At 36.7% G+C, this 20,599-nt stretch overlaps 1 protein-coding gene across 1 annotated transcript in view; it reads right to left on the reverse strand.

The window, feature by feature from the left end:
* Window positions 1-9,467: 9,467 nt before the first annotated feature.
* Window positions 9,468-20,599, reverse strand: part of syne2a (spectrin repeat containing, nuclear envelope 2a) — a gene marked incomplete at its 5' end in the record, with an annotated part of 84,521 nt that continues 73,389 nt past the window's right edge. Inside the window, 15 exons of the mRNA XM_083898612.1 lie at window positions 9,468-11,061; window positions 11,256-11,323; window positions 11,427-11,642; window positions 11,755-11,883; window positions 12,901-13,077; window positions 13,160-13,371; window positions 14,438-14,567; window positions 14,657-14,787; window positions 17,187-17,496; window positions 18,007-18,198; window positions 18,579-18,716; window positions 18,907-19,089; window positions 19,657-19,807; window positions 19,991-20,181; window positions 20,337-20,499. Coding sequence (XP_083754738.1) covers window positions 10,854-11,061; window positions 11,256-11,323; window positions 11,427-11,642; window positions 11,755-11,883; window positions 12,901-13,077; window positions 13,160-13,371; window positions 14,438-14,567; window positions 14,657-14,787; window positions 17,187-17,496; window positions 18,007-18,198; window positions 18,579-18,716; window positions 18,907-19,089; window positions 19,657-19,807; window positions 19,991-20,181; window positions 20,337-20,499 — 2,599 coding nt within the window. The 3' untranslated portion in view covers window positions 9,468-10,853. The remainder of the gene's footprint in view (window positions 11,062-11,255; window positions 11,324-11,426; window positions 11,643-11,754; window positions 11,884-12,900; window positions 13,078-13,159; window positions 13,372-14,437; window positions 14,568-14,656; window positions 14,788-17,186; window positions 17,497-18,006; window positions 18,199-18,578; window positions 18,717-18,906; window positions 19,090-19,656; window positions 19,808-19,990; window positions 20,182-20,336; window positions 20,500-20,599) is intronic.

Consider the following 20,599-nt stretch of genomic DNA (forward strand, 5'->3'; position numbering starts at 1 on the left):
AGTATGTCGTTTTTGTCAAATTTTGGACCAATTTTTATTTTTCAAAAAATGGTCACATTATGGACGACATAGTATAGTAGGACGTACTACATAGTATAGTATGACGCTTTTGTCAAGTTTAGGACCAAAAAAAGTTTTTCAAAAATATGGTCAGATTTTGGACGACATAGTATAGTATGTCGTTTTTGTCAGATTTTGGACCAATTTCTTTTTTTTCAAAAAATGGTCACATTATGGACGACATAGTATAGTAGGACGTAATACATAGAATAGTATGATGTTTTTGTCAAGTTTTGAACCAAAAAACGTTTTTCAAAAATATGGTCAGATTTTGGACGACATAGTATAGTATGTCGTTTTTGTCAAATTTTGGACCAATTTTTTTTTTCAAAAAATGGTCTCATTATGGACGACATAGTATAGTAGGACGTACTACATAGTAAAGTATGGCATTTTTGTCAAGTTTAGGACCAAAAAAACGTTTTTCAAAAATATGGTCAGATTTTGGACGACATAGTATAGTATGTCGTTTTTGTCAAATTTTGGACCAATTTTTTTTTTCAAAAAATGGTCTCATTATGGACGACATAGTATAGTAGAACGTATAACATAGTATAGTATGACGTTTTTGTCAAGTTTAGGACCAAAAAAAGTTTCTCAAAATTATGGTCAGATTATGGACGACATAGTATAGTATGTCGTTTTTGTCAAATTTTGGAACAATTTTTTTTTTCAAAAAATGGTCTCATTATGGACGACATAGTATAGTAGGACATACTACATAGTATAGTATGGCATTTTTGTCAAGTTTAGGACCAAAAAAACGTTTTTCAAAAATATGGTCATATAATGGACGACATAGTATAGTATGTCGTTTTTGTCAAATTTTGGACCTTTTTCTTTTTTTCAAAAAATGGTCTCATTATGGACGACATAGTATAGTAGGACGTACTACATAGTATAGTATGACGTTTTTGTCAAGTTTAGGACCAAATAAACGTTTTTCGAATATATGGTCAGATTATGGACGACATAGTATAGTTTGTCGTTTTTGTCAAATTTTGGACCAATTTTTATTTTTCAAAAAATGGTCACATTATGGACGACATAGTATAGTAGGACGTACTACATAGTGTAGTATGACGCTTTTGTCAAGTTTAGGACCAAAAAAACGTTTTTCAAAAATATGGTCAGATTATGGACGACATAGTATAGTATGTCGTTTTTGTCAGATTTTGGACCAATTTTTTTTTTTCAAAAAATGGTCTCATTATGGACGACATAGTATAGTAGAACGTACTACATAGTATAGTATGACGTTTTTGTCAAGTTTAGGACCAAAAAAACGTTTTTCAAGAATATGGTCAGATTATGGACGACATAGTATAGTATGTCGTTTTTGTCAAATTTTGGACCAATTCTTTTTTTTCAAAGAATGGTCTCATTATGGAAGACATAGTATATTTGGACGTACTACATAGTTTAGTATGACGTTTTTCTCAAGTTTTGGACCAAAAAAAGTTTTTCAAAAAAATGGTTAGATTATGGACGACATAGTATAGTATGTGGTTTTTGTCAAATTTTGGACCAATTTTTATTTTTCAAAAAATGGTCACATTATGGACGACATAGTATAGTAGGACGTACGACATAGTTTAGTATGACGTTTTTGTCAAGTTTTGAAGCAAAAAACGTTTTTCAAAAAAATGGTCAGATGATGGACGACATAGTATAGTATGTCGTTTTTGTCAAATTTTGGACCAATTTTTTTTTTCAAAAAATGGTCTCATTATGGACGACATAGTATAGTAGAACGTATAACATAGTATAGTATGACGTTTTTGTCAAGTTTAGGACCAAAAAAAGTTTCTCAAAATTATGGTCAGATTATGGACGACATAGTATAGTATGTCGTTTTTGTCAAATTTTGGAACAATTTTTTTTTTCAAAAAATGGTCTCATTATGGACGACATAGTATAGTAGGACGTACTACATAGTATAGTATGGCATTTTTGTCAAGTTTAGGACCAAAAAAACGTTTTTCAAAAATATGGTCATATAATGGACGACATAGTATAGTATGTCGTTTTTGTCAAATTTTGGACCTTTTTCTTTTTTTCAAAAAATGGTCTCATTATGGACGACATAGTATAGTAGGACGTACTACATAGTATAGTATGACGTTTTTGTCAAGTTTAGGACCAAATAAACGTTTTTCGAATATATGGTCAGATTATGGACGACATAGTATAGTTTGTCGTTTTTGTCAAATTTTGGACCAATTTTTATTTTTCAAAAAATGGTCACATTATGGACGACATAGTATAGTAGGACGTACTACATAGTATAGTATGACGCTTTTGTCAAGTTTAGGACCAAAAAAACGTTTTTCAAAAATATGGTCAGATTATGGACGACATAGTATAGTATGTCGTTTTTGTCAGATTTTGGACCAATTTTTTTTTTTCAAAAAATGGTCTCATTATGGACGACATAGTATAGTAGAACGTACTACATAGTATAGTATGACGTTTTTGTCAAGTTTAGGACCAAAAAAACGTTTTTCAAAAATATGGTCAGATTATGGACGACATAGTATAGTATGTCGTTTTTGTCAAATTTTGGACCAATTCTTTTTTTTCAAAGAATGGTCTCATTATGGAAGACATAGTATATTTGGACGTACTACATAGTTTAGTATGACGTTTTTCTCAAGTTTTGGACCAAAAAAAGTTTTTCAAAAAAATGGTTAGATTATGGACGACATAGTATAGTATGTGGTTTTTGTCAAATTTTGGACCAATTTTTATTTTTCAAAAAATGGTCACATTATGGACGACATAGTATAGTAGGACGTACGACATAGTTTAGTATGACGTTTTTGTCAAGTTTTGAAGCAAAAAACGTTTTTCAAAAAAATGGTCAGATGATGGACGACATAGTATAGTATGTCGTTTTTGTCAAATTGTGGACCTTTTCTTTTTTTTTAAAAATGGTCACATTATGGACAACATAGTATAGTAGGACGTACTACATAGTAAAGTATGACGTTTTTGTCAAGTTTAGGACCAAAAAAACGTTTTTCAAAAATATGGTCAGATTTTGGACGACATAGTATAGTATGTCGTTTTTGTCAAATTTTGGACCAATTCTTTTTTTTCAAAAAATGGTCTCATTATGGACGACATAGTATAGTAGAACGTACTGCATAGTATAGTATGACGTTTTTGTCAAGTTTCGGACCAAAAAAACGTTTTTCAAAAATATGGTCAGATTATGGACGACATAGTATAGTATGTCGTTTTTGTCAGATTTTGGACCTTTTTCTTTTTTCAAAAAATGGTCTCATTATGGACGACATAGTATAGTAGGACGTACTACATAGTATAGTATGGCGTTTTTGTCAAGTTTAGGACCAAAAAAAGTTTTTCAAAAATATGGTCAGATTATGGACGACATAGTATAATGTCGTTTTTGTCAAATTTTGGACCTTTTTCTTTTTTTCAAAAAATGGTCTCATTATGGACGACATAGTATAGTAGGACGTACTACATAGTATAGTATGACGTTTTTGTCAAGTTTTGGACCAAAAAAACGTTTTTCAAAAATATGGTCAGATTATGGACGACATAGTATAGTATGTCGTTTTTGTCAAATTTTTGACCTTTTTCTTTTTTTCAAAAAATGGTCTCATTATGGACGACATAGTATAGTAGGACGTACTACATAGTATAGTATGACGCTTTTGTCAAGTTTAGGACCAAAAAAAGTTTTTCAAAAATATGGTCAGATTTTGGACGACATAGTATAGTATGTCGTTTTTGTCAGATTTTGGACCAATTTTTTTTTTTCAAAAAATGGTCACATTATGGACGACATAGTATAGTAGGACGTAATACATAGTATAGTATGACGTTTTTGTCAAGTTTTGAACCAAAAAACGTTTTTCAAAAATATGGTCAGATTTTGGACGACATAGTATAGTATGTCGTTTTTGTCAAATTTTGGACCAATTTTTTTTTTCAAAAAATGGTCTCATTATGGACGACATAGTATAGTAGAACGTACGACATAGTTTAGTATGACGTTTTTGTCAAGTTTTGAAGCAAAAAACGTTTTTCAAAAAAATGGTCAGATTATGGACGACATAGTATAGTATGTTGTTTTTGTCAAATTGTGGACCTTTTCTTTTTTTAAAAAAATGGTTACATTATGGACAACATAGTATAGTAGGACGTACTACATAGTATAGTATGACGTTTTTGTCAAGTTTAGGACCAAAAAAACGTTTTTCAAAAATATGGTCAGATTTTGGACGACATAGTATAGTATGTCGTTTTTGTCAAATTTTGGACCAATTCTTTTTTTTCAAAAAATGGTCTCATTATGGACGACATAGTATAGTAGAACGTACTACATAGTATAGTATGACGTTTTTGTCAAGTTTAGGACCAAATAAACGTTTTTCAAAAATATGGTCAGATTATGGACGACATAGTATAGTATGTCGTTTTTGTCAGATTTTGGACCTTTTTCTTTTTTCAAAAAATGGTCTCATTATGGACGACATAGTATAGTAGGACGTACTACATAGTATAGTATGGCGTTTTTGTCAAGTTTAGGACCAAAAAAAGTTTTTCAAAAATATGGTCAGATTATGGACGACATAGTATAGTATGTCGTTTTTGTCAGATTTTGGACCTTTTTCTTTTTTTCAAAAAATGGTCTCATTATGGACGACATAGTATAGTAGGACGTACTACATAGTATAGTATGACGTTTTTGTCAAATTTTGGACCAATTTTTTTTTTCAAAAAATGGTCTCATTATGGACGACATAGTATAGTAGAACGTACGACATAGTTTAGTATGACGTTTTTGTCAAGTTTTGAAGCAAAAAACGTTTTTCAAAAAAATGGTCAGATTATGGACGACATAGTATAGTATGTTGTTTTTGTCAAATTGTGGACCTTTTCTTTTTTTTAAAAAATGGTTACATTATGGACAACATAGTATAGTAGGACGTACTACATAGTATAGTATGACGTTTTTGTCAAGTTTAGGACCAAAAAAACGTTTTTCAAAAATATGGTCAGATTTTTGACGACATAGTATAGTATGTCGTTTTTGTCAAATTTTGGACCAATTCTTTTTTTTCAAAAAATGGTCTCATTATGGACGACATAGTATAGTAGAACGTACTACATAGTATAGTATGACGTTTTTGTCAAGTTTAGGACCAAATAAACGTTTTTCAAAAATATGGTCAGATTATGGACGACATAGTATAGTATGTCGTTTTTGTCAGATTTTGGACCTTTTTCTTTTTTCAAAAAATGGTCTCATTATGGACGACATAGTATAGTAGGACGTACTACATAGTATAGTATGGCGTTTTTGTCAAGTTTAGGACCAAAAAAAGTTTTTCAAAAATATGGTCAGATTATGGACGACATAGTATAGTATGTCGTTTTTGTCAGATTTTGGACCTTTTTCTTTTTTTCAAAAAATGGTCTCATTATGGACGACATAGTATAGTAGGACGTACTACATAGTATAGTATGACGTTTTTGTCAAGTTTTGGACCAAAAAAACGTTTTTCAAAAATATGGTCAGATTATGGACGACATAGTATAGTATGTCGTTTTTGTCAAATTTTTGACCTTTTTCTTTTTTTCAAAAAATGGTCTCATTATGGACGACATAGTATAGTAGGACGTAATACATAGTATAGTATGACGTTTTTGTCAAGTTTTGAACCAAAAAACGTTTTTCAAAAATATGGTCAGATTTTGGACGACATAGTATAGTATGTCGTTTTTGTCAAATTTTGGACCAATTTTTTTTTTCAAAAAATGGTCTCATTATGAACGACATAGTATAGTAGAACGTACGACATAGTTTAGTATGACGTTTTTGTCAAGTTTTGAAGCAAAAAACGTTTTTCAAAAAAATGGTCAGATTATGGACGACATAGTATAGTATGTTGTTTTTGTCAAATTGTGGACCTTTTCTTTTTTTAAAAAAATGGTTACATTATGGACAACATAGTATAGTAGGACGTACTACATAGTATAGTATGACGTTTTTGTCAAGTTTAGGACCAAATAAACGTTTTTCAAAAATATGGTCAGATTATGGACGACATAGTATAGTATGTCGTTTTTGTCAGATTTTGGACCTTTTTCTTTTTTCAAAAAATGGTCTCATTATGGACGACATAGTATAGTAGGACGTACTACATAGTATAGTATGGCGTTTTTGTCAAGTTTAGGACCAAAAAAAGTTTTTCAAAAATATGGTCAGATTATGGACGACATAGTATAGTATGTCGTTTTTGTCAAATTTTTGACCTTTTTCTTTTTTTCAAAAAATGGTCTCATTATGGACGACATAGTATAGTAGGACGTACTACATAGTATAGTATGACGCTTTTGTCAAGTTTAGGACCAAAAAAAGTTTTTCAAAAATATGGTCAGATTATGGACGACATAGTATATGTCGTTTTTGTCAGATTTTGGACCAATTTTTTTTTTCAAAAAATGGTCTAATTATGTACGACATAGTATAGTAGGACGTACTACATAGTATAATATGACGTTTTTGTCAAGTTTTGAACCAAAAAAACGTTTTTCAAAAACATGGTCAGATTATGGACGACATAGTATAGTATGTCGTTTTTGTCAAATTTTGGACCTTTTTCTTTTTTTCAAAAAATGGTCATATTATGGACGACATAGTATAGTAGGACGTACTACATAGTATAGTATGACGTTTTTGTCAAGTTTAGGACCAAAAAAACGTTTTTCAAAAATATGGTCAGATTATGGACGACATAGTATAGTATGTCGTTTTTGTCAGATTTTGGACCTTTTTCTTTTTTTCAAAAAATGGTCATATTATGGACGACATAGTATAGTAGGACGTACTACATAGTATAGTATGACGTTGTTGTCAAGTTTAGGACCAAAAAAACGTTTTTCAAAAATATGGTCAGATTATGGACGACATAGTATAGTATGTCGTTTTTGTCAGATTTTGGACCAATTTTCTTTTTTTTAAAAATGGTCTAATTATGTATGACATAGTATAGTGGGACGTACTACATAGTATAGTATGACGTTTTTTTCAAGTTTGGACCAAAAAAACGTTTTTCAAAAAAATGGTCAGATTTTGGACGACATAGTATAGTATGTCGTTTTTGTCAAATTTTGGACCAATTTTTTATTTCAAAAAATGGTCGCATTATGGACGACATAGTATAGAAGGATGTACTACATAGTATAGTATGACGTTTTTGTCAAGTTTTGGACCAAAAAAACGTTTTTTTTAAAAAACATGGTCAGATTATGGACGACATAGTATAGTATGTCGTTTTTGTCAAATTTTGGACCTTTTTCTTCTTTTCAAAAAATGGTCATATTATGGACGACATAGTATAGTATGACGTTTTTGTCAAGTTTAGGACCAAGAAAACGTTTTTCAAAAATATGGTCAGATTATGGACGACATAGTACAGTATGTCGTTTTTGTCAGATTCTGGAAGAATTTTTTATTTCAAAAAATGGTCACATTATGGACGACATAGTATAGTGGGACGTACTACATAGTATAGTATGTCGTTTTTGTCAAATTTTTGACCTTTTTCTTTTTTTCAAAAAATTTTCATATTATGGACGACATAGTATAGTAGGACGTACTACATAGTATAGTATGACATTTTTGTCAAGTTTAGGACCAAAAAAACGTTTTTCAAAAATATGGTCAGATTATGGACGACAAAGTATAGTATGTCGTTTTTGTCAGATTTTGGACCAATTTCTTTTTTTCAAAAAATGGTCTAATTATGTACGACATAGTATAGTAGGACGTACTACATAGTATAGTATGACGTTTTTGTCAAGTTTTGGACCAAAAAAACGTTTTTCAAAAAAATTGTCAGATTTTGGACGACATAGTATAGTATGTCGTTTTTGTCAAATTTTGGACCAATTTTTTTAATTCAAAAAATGGTCACATTATGGACGACAGTATAGTAGGACGTACTACATAGTATAGTATGACATTTTTGTCAAGATTTGGACCTGTCTTATTGCTGTCAACTCTGAGAAAGTTTGGCCAGTTCCTGGGAATGGCTACATCACCTACCACACGTCTCTGAATCCCAGTTCTCCCGCGCTGGCACATCCTGTCCATTCAGGTGCGGCTATCTAACTACATCTAAATTGATAAACTATTAAGTAGATGTGGGGCTAACATTAGATAGCATATAGGAAACTAAACTGCACTACCACTAAACTATCACCACAACCAGCACATTGCAGAAATATGGCATTATTTAGACTAGAGCTGGCACTGAACCCCATGCTGAGTTTCACAGCAGTGGTGTCACCAGTGTGCCCTGGCTGTGCTTTGACATCCACTCTATTACATTTCCATTCATTGAATGGTTCAGTTCTTGCAGATAAGGGCTACCATTTTGAGAGAAACAGTAAGTCATGTTCAGTTGTGAGGTAGAAGGATGCTTCCGGCCAATTTTAAGTTCAGAATTTGATTTGATTGGAGATCATACATATCAGACCGTCATACAAGTGACGGCTGCCAGCTTGGGAAATGGCGGCCATCTTGAATATGAAATGATACTTTTCAATTATACTATAGACATTTACCAAGTACAATATGTGGTAAATATGTCTAAAATATCACATTGTGTCTGTCACTCATAAGAAAACAGGCGTTGCTCGTGGCCATTTTGAAAAATGGCTGCCATTGGCGCCATGTTGAAAATTCATGATGCCTCCACATCCAAATCTTTTCGGTATGCCTTTGGCTATATGTGTACCAAATTTCATGCATTTATCACAAACTGAACGATTGTTTTGGTTATCTGCTGCACTATACACTATATAAAGTTTGCAACGATGCAGTCTGCTCACGTTTTTGTTAACGCGTTAGCATAAAGTCAGCTAGCTTAAATGCTAACGCAAACGAGTATACTCACATAACAAGGACAGAGACCGACACATATCTCACTTCTGCTAAGAAGTACAGCCACAATTGAGTTCTTCTTTTCCTTTGTCTTCATTCAACGGTGAACACACACAGCTCCACAGCAGCAGTGAGGAGCAGCTGCCTCTGCTGCACATTCAGAATCCATGTGTTTTTCTCTGTGATCGACCGTCGAGCAGCTGATTGGCCGAAAAAAAACAACAAAAGCACTGGAATGTGGGCCTGATATGATATCACCACATCCTAACTATGAATCGATTCACAGCGATCAAACAACACTATTCAAATATGAAGTTTATGGTTTTAAGACCCAGAAGACTGTGATTTGAAGCATGTAGTGGCTTCTTCCAAACTTTAACTTGCGAAATTCTGAAAAAAACAAACAAAAGGCATAATTTTGAAGAAAAAAAACAGAAATGTTTTGTGTTCATTTTATCATTTATTTTCCTGCCTTTATTCCCTGAGGGAAAACACTATTGGTCATTTTTGGAAGAGCAAACAAAAGGCAAAAATACAGACATTTCTTTTGTCACAAAATATACATTTTGTATTTTATTTTACTGCTTCAAATCTTGTGCTTTTCTTCTTTTATTTTTCTGTCAAAACATTATACTTTTACTGTGTGTATTTGTTAATTTATTACAAATTTAGATAAAACTTTTAAAAAATAAAACAGTCAGTGCTTCCTTCCAGAGAATCAGGACAATAACTTTTCATGTCATAAATATGCATTATATTATTACATTATGTACAAAAACAATCTTGCTAATCTGTGCACAGGAGGCAAATACATGTCAGATTATAATCTATTCAATGCAAACAGTATCTAAAAAAATACATTGCATGTGTATAAAACTACTAAAATTTCTCACGTTCAGCAGTTCAGTATATGATAATCTGAACATTAAACACATGGATATTAACATTATTGAGTAAAGTTTGTTGAATAATTGAAAAATCGAACAGAGGCTTGTTTAGATCACAATATTTAACTTAATATTAGAGTTAATATTGTGCAACTGCACAGTCTGACCACATCTAGGGGGCGCTCTTCAGGAAGCTGCAGTCACTGGTTCATATGGACGGTTTCAGTATCTTTGCACATTGACATTTCCTGACAGAGATATATTCCAACGAGTACAGAAGAGTATTAGGGCCACACTAGAGAATAAAAAAAAAACATAATTCTGTCTTTAATCTCAGTATTCTCAGAATCCTTACATTTTTCTCAGTATTCCAAGTTTTTGACTTTAATCTCAGAAATCCGACTTTCTGCTTTTTTTCAGAATTTTTTACTTCAATATCAAATTTCCAACATTTTTCTCAGAATTCCGACTTTTTAACTTTAATCTCGGCATTTTGACTTTTTAACTTTAATCTCAGAATGCCGACTTTCTCAGTATTTCCCACATTTTTCTCAGAATTCCAACTTTTTGACTTTAATCTCAGAATTCTGACTTTTTCTCAAAATACCGACTTTTTTTTTTAACTTAAATCTGATAATTCCGTCTTTTTTACTTGAATTTCAACTTTTTGACTTTTCTCAGAATTACAACTTTTTGACTTAAATATCAGAATTCAGATTATTTGACTTTAATATGAGAATTACTTTTCTTCCTTTTTTTGCAACAAACAACTTTTTCCATTTTTTTCTCAGAATGTTTGACTTCAATCTCAGAATTCATGCTGTTTTATGTATTTTTCACTTTCTATCAATTTTTTTCAAACGTGGCTCTAATACTCTTCTGTAAATGAGTCCTAGAATAAATAAAATGTTTTTAAAAAGAGGCTTTAAAAAATAAAATATTTTGGTCGTGTGTGTGTTGGGAGGGTTGGTGGGTGATCAGGTGGGCGGGGGCCCGTTGGTGTAGCGTAACATGGGGTAGAAGGAGCGGGCGAAGTTGTTGACCACGGTGCAGCTGGTGTCGCTCTCCGACTGCGGGATGAGACACGGCAGCAGCAGGAGGAGCAGCAGGAGGAGGTGCAGGGGGAACGCGGCGCGGAGGACGCGGTAGAAGAAAGAGCGAGGAGGAGACGACTCCCTCTTCCCTCTGTGAGACACAGGGGGGGGGAAAATATGTTAAAAAAAGTTTGTCTGACCGAAAAAGTCAACAAAACTTTGGATTCTGAGGATATTAAAAGGGTTTAATACACAATAAAAGTTAATGTTATAGTTTAATTCATCCATATTTAAAGGGGACATATGTAATTTGTGATATGTTATTATATGTGAACATTTTCATACCTGTGTGTGGAGGAAACTTTCTTCTCCTGAGGAGGTTCTGCAGAGGAACTTTGACCTGGGACGTCGTTCTGAATCGAGCACAAACACAACAACAAATCTAAATAACACATTTTATTTTAAATGAACCAAATTTTTTTTTTTTTTTACATCCCATGAGACATTTTTAAATACCAGTCGTTGTTGTAAGACGCTCAGATCTCGGTCCACGTCCCTCAGCAGAGACTTCAGTTTGCTGCCCGTGACGTGAAGCTTCTCCTGAGCCTCTGCTCGGTCCTCGGCGGCAGCGGCGGCGGTGGTGTCGTCTTTGTCCTCGGGCTGGAGCTGTGACCACAGAGTCTGCAGTGAAGTCTGCTGCCTCTGTCTGCTCTGCAGCTCCCCCTGCAGGTGCTGCTCATCACAGCAGACACACAAAGAAAACAAAGAAACAATGATGATGATGAAGAAGAAGAAGAAGAAGAATCTGACCAATAAACAACACTGTCATCAGAGGTGAGCTCACTGTGAGGGTGTCGCAGTGCTGCTGCAGGACTTGGACACACGTGTCCGGGTCACTGATGTCCACCGCGTAGCGTCTGCTCTCGGCGTGGGCCAGCCACAGTAACAGAGAGTGGAGTGTCCCGTGAAACTCCTGCAAGAAGAAAGCATTAAGCATTTACTGAATCAGTTAAAGCAGAACTATACCGATTTTCACTCTAATTTAACAGCTTCAGAGTCAGAATGGTGGTTAAATGTCTTGTTGTGGGGCTGTCTCCCCCTAGCTGTCAGACGTGAGTTCTTAGACAATGGATGGATATGTCCTCCGAAACTGTAGGGGGAGCTCCACAGAGAGAAAAAGCTGCTTGAACATCAAACTACATGTTTACCACTGTACATGGTAACTTTTGTTGGATGTGATGTCACTTAAGTCAATGCAGATGTTTGATGAGTTCTCCAGCTTCACGCTTGAACTTCCTTCTTCTTCAGTTCTGAAGGTTTTCTGTGGTGAAACCCTGGAACTTTAACCTCCGTGAGTGTTTAAAGCTAAACCTTACGACGCAAACGACAAAGAATCACATCCTTTCTGACCCACCTAGGCCACTGTAGTTCCCCGACGTGCTTGAGAACATGGTGGCACAAAATGGCTGCCTCTTAAAGCAAGGCCCTTCCCCTAATTAGCAATTACACACAAACAAATGTAATTAAAGCAAATATAATATTCAATTTGGCCAACACACTCAAACCAAATGTTACACACTGGACCTTTGAGGTAAAAGAAAGTTGCACAGTGTTGTTTTTAAGGATGTAAGTTAGTAAAGTAAAGTTTCAGTCATGTATTGTAACACAACTCAGCTCTCGGTGTCTCAGCCCCACAACATAAGGCCTTATTTTCCTGAACAAAACTGAAAGAATAACAAATGTTATGCATTAAATAATAAATTCACACTGTAGCTGCTCTTGATGTGAAGGAAACTCTTTCCTCTGTGAGGATACGAGTTGGAAAACATACAGAGGGGGGAAAAAACCCAAAAACAGCAGTTGCGTGAAAGAGGCCAAAAGATTTTTACATTTCTTAAATTCATTCTTAATTCAAAGCAGAGGCAGATCTGGAGCCGAGCTGTTGTGTTGGGTCTCTTGCAGCTCAGCTACACTTGATAATTCCTCTCACCTGGCAGCGCATCAGAGTCTTCCTCAGTCCAGCGTCCCACTGCTGCAGACTCGTGCACACTCGGCTCCAGTCTCTGTTCGTGCTCAACAGCCTTTGCTGAAGCTCTGGAGCTTCCTGAGCTCTCAGGTTAACAGACAGCATGATGGACTTGTAGTGAGTAAACATTCTCTGCATCTCCTGCAAAAACAAACAAAAAACCAAGGAGTGTAAACAAACGCAAACACTTATCAGACGTGTTGTGCTTGGTCTGGAGGTTTACCTTTAGTTCTCTGGCTCTGGCCTCCATGTCTGCTACACTCGCCGCCGCCGCCGCTGTGCTGGAGCAATGTGGACGCTCCAGCTCTGGGATCACGCTCTCTAACCAGGAAGTGAGGTGGTCGAGGTCAGATGAGAGCTGTTGAAGCTCCTGTGGGCCGGTCAGCTGATCGCTCCTGGACTGAGCCCGGAGAAGCTCCCAGCGTTCAATCACACCTGAGCCAAAACAACAACAAACTTCAGTTCTTCAGACAGGAAACTTGTATTTTTGTTACAAATCATTAGAGCTTTTCTGAAGCTTTAAATAGATATTACTGCAATTCAATGATGCATCGTGGCTTTATTTAAAACTGTTTCTATGTAAACATTGTGTGTTAAGTGATTTCACTATTATACAATACCAGCTCCTCCAACACCAGCCATAAAAATAAATACTGCAATTTTATGACACAAAAAATAGAGCAAATATATATAACAGCATATCTAAGATATCAATTATTTTGATTATTTGTAATATCTCAAGTGCTTCACTCAAATAATTTGGACTAAAAACAACAGTAATAAACGCTAACTGCTAGTTACTCAGAGGCTAAAAGGCTGGTGGCTAGTCATTAATGAGGTAGCTACTAGTTTCTAAGTAGCTTAAAGCCTGGCTGCTACTTGCTTTGATGCTAGTTGCTATAAGAAGCTTGTAAGTGGGCAGCTAGTTTCATTGAAGGTGGTGGTGGAGTTAATAAGAACCTAGGAAGAACATAAGTTAGCAGTAGGTCTACTAGTGGCTAGTGACTAGTTGCTAAGAACCTGAAAAGCTAGCTGCTAGATGCTCAGTAGTGAAAAAGCAAGTAGATAGTTGCTAAGAAGCTAGCTGTCAGTTGCTCAGAAGCTAGGAAAAGGCGCTAGTTGATAAGGTGCTGGAGCAGTTAACAAGAAAGTTAGCAGTATGCCTACTAGTTTTTTTTCCAATAGGCTTACTAATAGCTAGTGGCTAGTTGCTAAGAATGCATTTGAAGTGGCAGCTTCGTTAAACTGATACATAACATTAAAAGTCAGGCCACCAACAGGTTTATATTGACATGGTGGTCTGTATGTTGATGTACTGTGTGTTAAGTAGAGTCTGAGTAATATTTTGACAGAGAGTGAAACCAGTGTTTTCCCTGATTTATGTCATTTACTGACACATGTTCACCAATCTTTGCTGCCGTGTTTTGGGAAATCTGAGTGCATTTTCTGTCATTTACGGTCCATTAGTGCAGCCTAACTGCCTCTCACGCGTGTCTCTCACCAGACTGTTTGTCTGACGCAGTTAGTCCCGTCAGGCCGAGCTCCTGCGGCTGCTGCTCCTCGTCATCCAGGATCAGCGAGACTCTTTTAATGTCCTCGATGCTGCCGCTGCACTGAGACATTAACCCCAGCTGGAGACACAACAAACACGGGACGGGTCTTAGGACGAGACGGTGCAGACACAGTTATTTTCATATGGTAATAGGTAGTAAAAACGCACGTAAGCCTGCTTTCGAGGCGTGCTGGTGAAGGTGGGCGCTGCCTCGTCGTGGCCCTCCGAGTGCAGAGCTTCGGCGTCTGCTGTCGATCTCCACGCTGATGACTTCTGTAGGACCATTGACCTGCTGGAAACTGAAAACACAAACAACACAAACATTATTATACAACACCGTCCACTGCAGCAAAGTCCCTCCATTTATTTAATGGAAATTAATGAATGTCCAGTAGATGCAAATACAGTATTTATGATTATTTCCAACAGATGTTTGTGCTCTCTTTGGAGGATATTAATGGCTGGTTTTAAATGACCCATTAACTTGATGTCACTTAGGGGAAAAACATTTGCCGAATGCTGAAACATTTAATCAGGTGGTAAAAACCTGAGACTAAAATTCATCCTCCAAAACTAGTCACAAATGGAGTCGAGCAGCGAACGAGCACCAGCAGCATAAATCAGCCGCGCCAGGAAATGACAAAAGCTTGTTGTGTGTGAGTGGTTTCAACGTAACGCCGTATTTCACATGTTCAAGCAGCAGGAAAGAGAGATGAAAGCATTCCAGATCACATCGGAACAAACTCCAGATGGAGACGCGTTCGAGACGAGTAAACAATGAAAACTGTTAATGTTCCGTGCAGCGGCAGCAGTGGAAAATAGAGATGTTTTTGTTCTGTTACCGATTGTCAGACAATCACCTTAATGTGATGGCAATGTTATCAATGTTATGCAATGTTATGTTTCTAAAAAAAACATTAATCTATTGTATTTTAAAGTACTTTTTAATCAGATATGTTGTTTTTTTTTAGTCTTTGTTTTCATTGATAAATGCCTTTGAATGCCTTTTAAATAGCTCCATAGAGAGATAATTTTATTTTTATTAATACTATTTGCAGTAACCTGCAGCAAGAAATGGGAACACAGGTGATTTTATTTCATTCTATTTTATTTCTTGTTCTTATTTTATCCATCTTATTCTCAAACTTTATTCTTTATTTAATGCGTACACCGAGCGAGACGAAACCGAAAGTTAACTTTCCTTGTTGCATAATGAATACTTGGCCAATAAAGTTGATTTTGATACACGAAGGAGGGGAAAGAATCACTGTGAAAGTGTAGAATAAGCAGGAAATAACAGAAAGGATGGAAGAAGACGAGCAAATCCATGGAAAACCATGTCAAAAATAATCTACGGAAGCAAAACTGGTTCAAAAAGGTCATGATCACCCAACCCTTCACAAATGACACTTTTGGCGGTGACATATTTCATATAAAGTATAGTTAAAAGAACAATCGTTTGAATTTAAGAGGTTTTCCCACCTTTAATTATTTCCTCACCGTGAGCCAAATGATTTTTATTTTAAATTTCAGAGTTACTGTGTGCTTAAAAAATGAAGAAAAATGTTTTTTTCCAGACCACGGCGACAGGAGGCAAAGATGTTCACCGTGATTACGTGTGATACATTATCTGCTGAGGAGATCTCGCCAAGGAAATGATTCTAACTTGAAGAGCGACGTGTGAATTTATTACGCAGAGAAGAAAAGAAGACGGAGAACAACCATCGAGACTTTGACACAATCCTCCTGAGGGTGATGTAGATAGATGTGTGTAGATGGTAAGATTTTCCCTTTTTTTTCAGCTTTATGTAAAAATAAAAATGAATGAAGGGATGTTTGGAGGAAGGTTCCTGCTCCACAAACCTTTTTCTTTCATTCTTTCAGTTCTTTTATTGTGAACTGAAGTTGCATCTCGAACAAAACGGTATTTTTTAATGGCGTAAATCTGGAATTTAAGTGAAGTTTAAATCTAAGTTTGTGATTATCTGAACACTGTGAATGCTTTAAGTTATGCACAACGTCATAAACAAGGAGTTACGACAACTATAATCAATATTAGGGTTGAGAGGTGGACATTTTGTTGGTATTTATTAATTTTATGAACATAATTTAATGTTCTGTTTGACATAAAAAATGAGAGGGTGTGTGCAAACAACACGAGTAAACATTAGACACAGCTGTTGATTGCTTCAGTGCTGTTTTATCTTAAATGATGGTGTAAAAATGTCACTCTTTTTGCACTTTATTTAACGCAGGTCATTTTGTTGTTTCCAAATGTGTTAAAAACACATTTTTGTTATTGACAAAAAAGTGACGTTGCTGGTTTTTAATTCATGTTTTCCCACTGAATGAATCTCTCTTTTGTAAACTAAAGTTATTCCTGATCCTGTTTAATAACATTTGACCATAAATAGCATTGTGATATTGTGACGTAACGTCACAAATATTAATGGGAATACATTAAATAAACAAATAACTATAGAAAGAAAACGGAAAATGTTCATTTTAAACTTTTATTATCATTATATATATTATATATATCATTACTTAGTTTAATAACAGTAGTATGTTCTACTTTGAGTTTGCTTTATCTCTTCTTCCTGTTTATGTTTTGATTTTGTTTTTTATTTGTCCGTGCACACTAAATTGGTGAATAAAAGCTCAATACATAAATATATAAGCTGGCAGTAGGACGTACCTGACAGAGCACTGAAGTATCTCTCGTCCTCCTCGTGTTCTTCGTCCTCATCATCGTCATCGTCTTCGTCATCGTCCTCCTCGGGCGACGATGAGCCTCCCACGTCTCCGGTGTGGTCCCACTCCAGAGGCAGGGAGTCCACGCTCACCGGTGTCCCGCAACCCGAACGCTCCAGCGGGGAGGTCAGCGGGTGGGTGGGCGTGGCCGGGAGGCTCCCGAGGCCCCGCCTCAGCCACGACCGGCCAATCAGCTCCAAACTGGACTCCAGAGAGAAGGCGGTACCGGAGAGCTCGGGTTCTTCTTTAATCAGCTAAAAACAAGACACATATAAAAATAGAGGGAATTCAGCCATGTGTCCAATTACGCAAATAAAACAGTGATTTAATTATTTAGTCTAATTTTAATGATTTAATACGAAGCCAAAATCAAAACTTCCAATGATCCCCATTTTTCAGGGATCACAGACGACCGATGGGTCGAAAGAATAACCTTCTAGTGCTAGTAATTGTCACATCAATTCTACAAAAGAGAATGTGAGCATGAGAAAAATCTTGCAGAGAAGTTTTAACTAGATGTTTTCTGTGTTTTTTTTATTTGTATTATTTCCTGTATTTATTGCATGCTGTGTCGGGTTCTGTTATATGTTATTATTGACTAATTTCACACTCAGTGGATAATTCTACATCAATATCATCTTTAAGATTGACAAGTCAAAGTTCCATATGTAGAAGTATAGTAAAAGAGAAACAATTTGATTATTTGTGGAGATTAACTGTCCATGAAGTGAAACGTGTGTGTGTGTGTGTGTGCTGCAGCTGACCGGAGGTTGGCTGAGGCGCTGGTGGAAGCGGACCAGTCTGCTGAAAACCTCCTGGCAGTAGGTGTACAGCTCCTCCAGCTCCTCCTCGATCAGCGCCGCGTCCTGCGGCGAGCTGCGCTGGATCAGACCCTCTCCAAACACGATCAGTCCGTCAATGCGCTCGGTGTTCAGCGTGATCTCCTTCTGGAAACTCTGTGGGAACAAAGGAGGAGGAGGAGGAGGACGGAATGATGGAGAGCGTGTCAGGAACAGAAGACGGAGTTGTAGTAACAGTAACGGGTGAATGAGAACTGGACGATTAATCAGGACTTATGAATATAAACATGCAGATCTAGGACACAGTACATGTAAAATCCTTTTTATTTTCATTGATTAACTTCCAATAAAAACGTATTAAAGCAATCAGAGAGAAGCTAGCTGCCACACGGTGGAAATACAGACTTAAAAAGCCTCAGTGCACCTTTCTCTCTCTCAAAAACGTCTTACCCAGAGGAGAAGAATAACAAGAGTCTGCAGTGGAGATTATTTAAAATATATAGACGCTTGAAAGTGCAAAGGTGCAAAGTCCTCACATTGAGCTGCTGTATCTTGTGATGGACGTCGCTCTCGGAGAAGTGTTCCACGTCGGTGAGCTGCAGGTCCAGCTCGGTCAGCCACAACAGCATGCTCTCCCTGGTGCCTACAAATTCCTCCCTCTGGCTCGTGAAATACTGACATAAATAATAATAAGAAAAAAAACAGGATGAACGGAAGAAAGAGGGGTGTTTTTTCCAGCCTTTAACACATGCATAAAACTCAATTTTGATTCATTATTTAAACAGTTGTCTTCCAAATGTGTGGTTTACCTCTGCAAAATGATATGAGGTGTTAGAGAAATGTTAAATTGTGCAGAAATCAGACCTTCAGCCTGCGGAGGATGGCAGCCACTCGGTGTTGCAGCACGTCCCAGCGCCGGTTCCCCTCTTGGACCATGGCTTTGAGCTGGCTGGCCCGGTCGGTGCGGTTCTCTCGCGCCAGGCGTCGGTACTGGTTGTTGACTATTTCCAGCTGAGTCAGCCGCTCGTGAACCTGCCTTTGGAAACCCTGAAAAAAAAAACAAGAAGATGAAGAAATACAAAATAAGGATGAAGCACAGATCTGGAATAAATACAGAAATATTTTCTTGTTTGTAATCCAGCAATTTGCACTATAGTCATATAAGTCAATTTTAAATAAAAAAAAAAGAGACAACATTTTAGTGTTTTCCATGTTTTCTATGAATGTAAATCTGGTTGACTTTATGTCTGGTAGTTAATGGACATACGAACCTTAACTGTATGTATTTCAGAATCAGAAGTTCTTTTTAAATACTTTTAAAATTTAGTTTTTGTATTATTTGATAGCAATGACAGCGAATGCTCAGAATCATAAAACCTTGAAACCTTTCAGACACTTATTGTGCATCAGTATGCGAAAAATGCATGTTTATTATTATTTATTACATTTCCTGTCTTTTTAGTGGGATTCCTAAAGGATTATATGATCACATCTTAAAAGGAAAAAAGACTTAGGGTCTGTCAAGTCAAAGGCATAAAATACAAAGAGAATGTGAATATTTCACTCTGAGAAACAAAAGACAAAGCCACTTAAAGCCTGTATGAATGTGCCCACCTCAAACTTCTTGAGCTCCTCCTTGGCGACGGTGTAAAGGACGCCTGCAGAGTTGGGGTTGGCGGCCGTGCGCTCGGCAATCTTGAGCCAATCTTCGAACCGCGAGTAGTCGTCGAGGAACTTGCACCAAAGCTTCCACGTTTCCTCGATCCTACGGGGAGGGAAGCGTCAGAGTGGAGTCAGACTGTGGACAATTGTTTCCGTGAATTGAGTCAGTTTCCATCTCTGTCTTTGTTTTGCTAAGATTCAAAGACTTGGAATAGAAATAGTGCTACTGTGTCATATCATGAATAGCTTTAGAACGTGGACGCAGAGGACTGATTTGAGGTCCCACCTGAGCCTCCTGTCCAGAGCCAGGGCACAGATGGTTCTCCAGCGCTGGTCCAGGCTGTGGCTGGTTTCCTGCAGGGAGTCGCTCTCCACCTCAGAGCTGCCGGCAGCATCTTCGTCGCTCAGCAGCTCATCACACAGACTGAGCACCGAGACGATGCCCTCTGTGTGCTGCTCTATGTCCCTCTGCAGCTCCTGGACACACACATATCAAAGACGTCATGACAGAGGACAACGTTTCACTACTCCCAAAGGACAGGCGTAAATTATTCATCACAAACAGAGTGAGAGGGAGCGACAGAGAAGCTGCGTTTCATTGACATTATGTCAACTCGCGTCCGGTCCTCTACCTGCTGCTCGGCCAGTCTCTTCTGGATCTCCTCATGCTGACAAACGCTGTAGGTGATCGGTCTGGAGAGCTCGGCCTCCATGCGGGAAAGCCACGAGCGCAGGTTGCTCATGTTCTTATCCAGGCGCTGCATCGTCACCAGGGTCTCCTTCAGCTTCTTCAACCTGTGAACACACACACACAAACACACACATTAAAACCAACATATATACTATATAACACAGATGCACTTATCTTAAAGTCAACAACGAGAGCTGTGAGGAG

The sequence above is a fragment of the Microchirus variegatus genome, assembly GCF_963457635.1.
Source record: "Microchirus variegatus genome assembly, chromosome: 12".
Classification (NCBI taxonomy): domain Eukaryota; kingdom Metazoa; phylum Chordata; class Actinopteri; order Pleuronectiformes; family Soleidae; genus Microchirus; species Microchirus variegatus.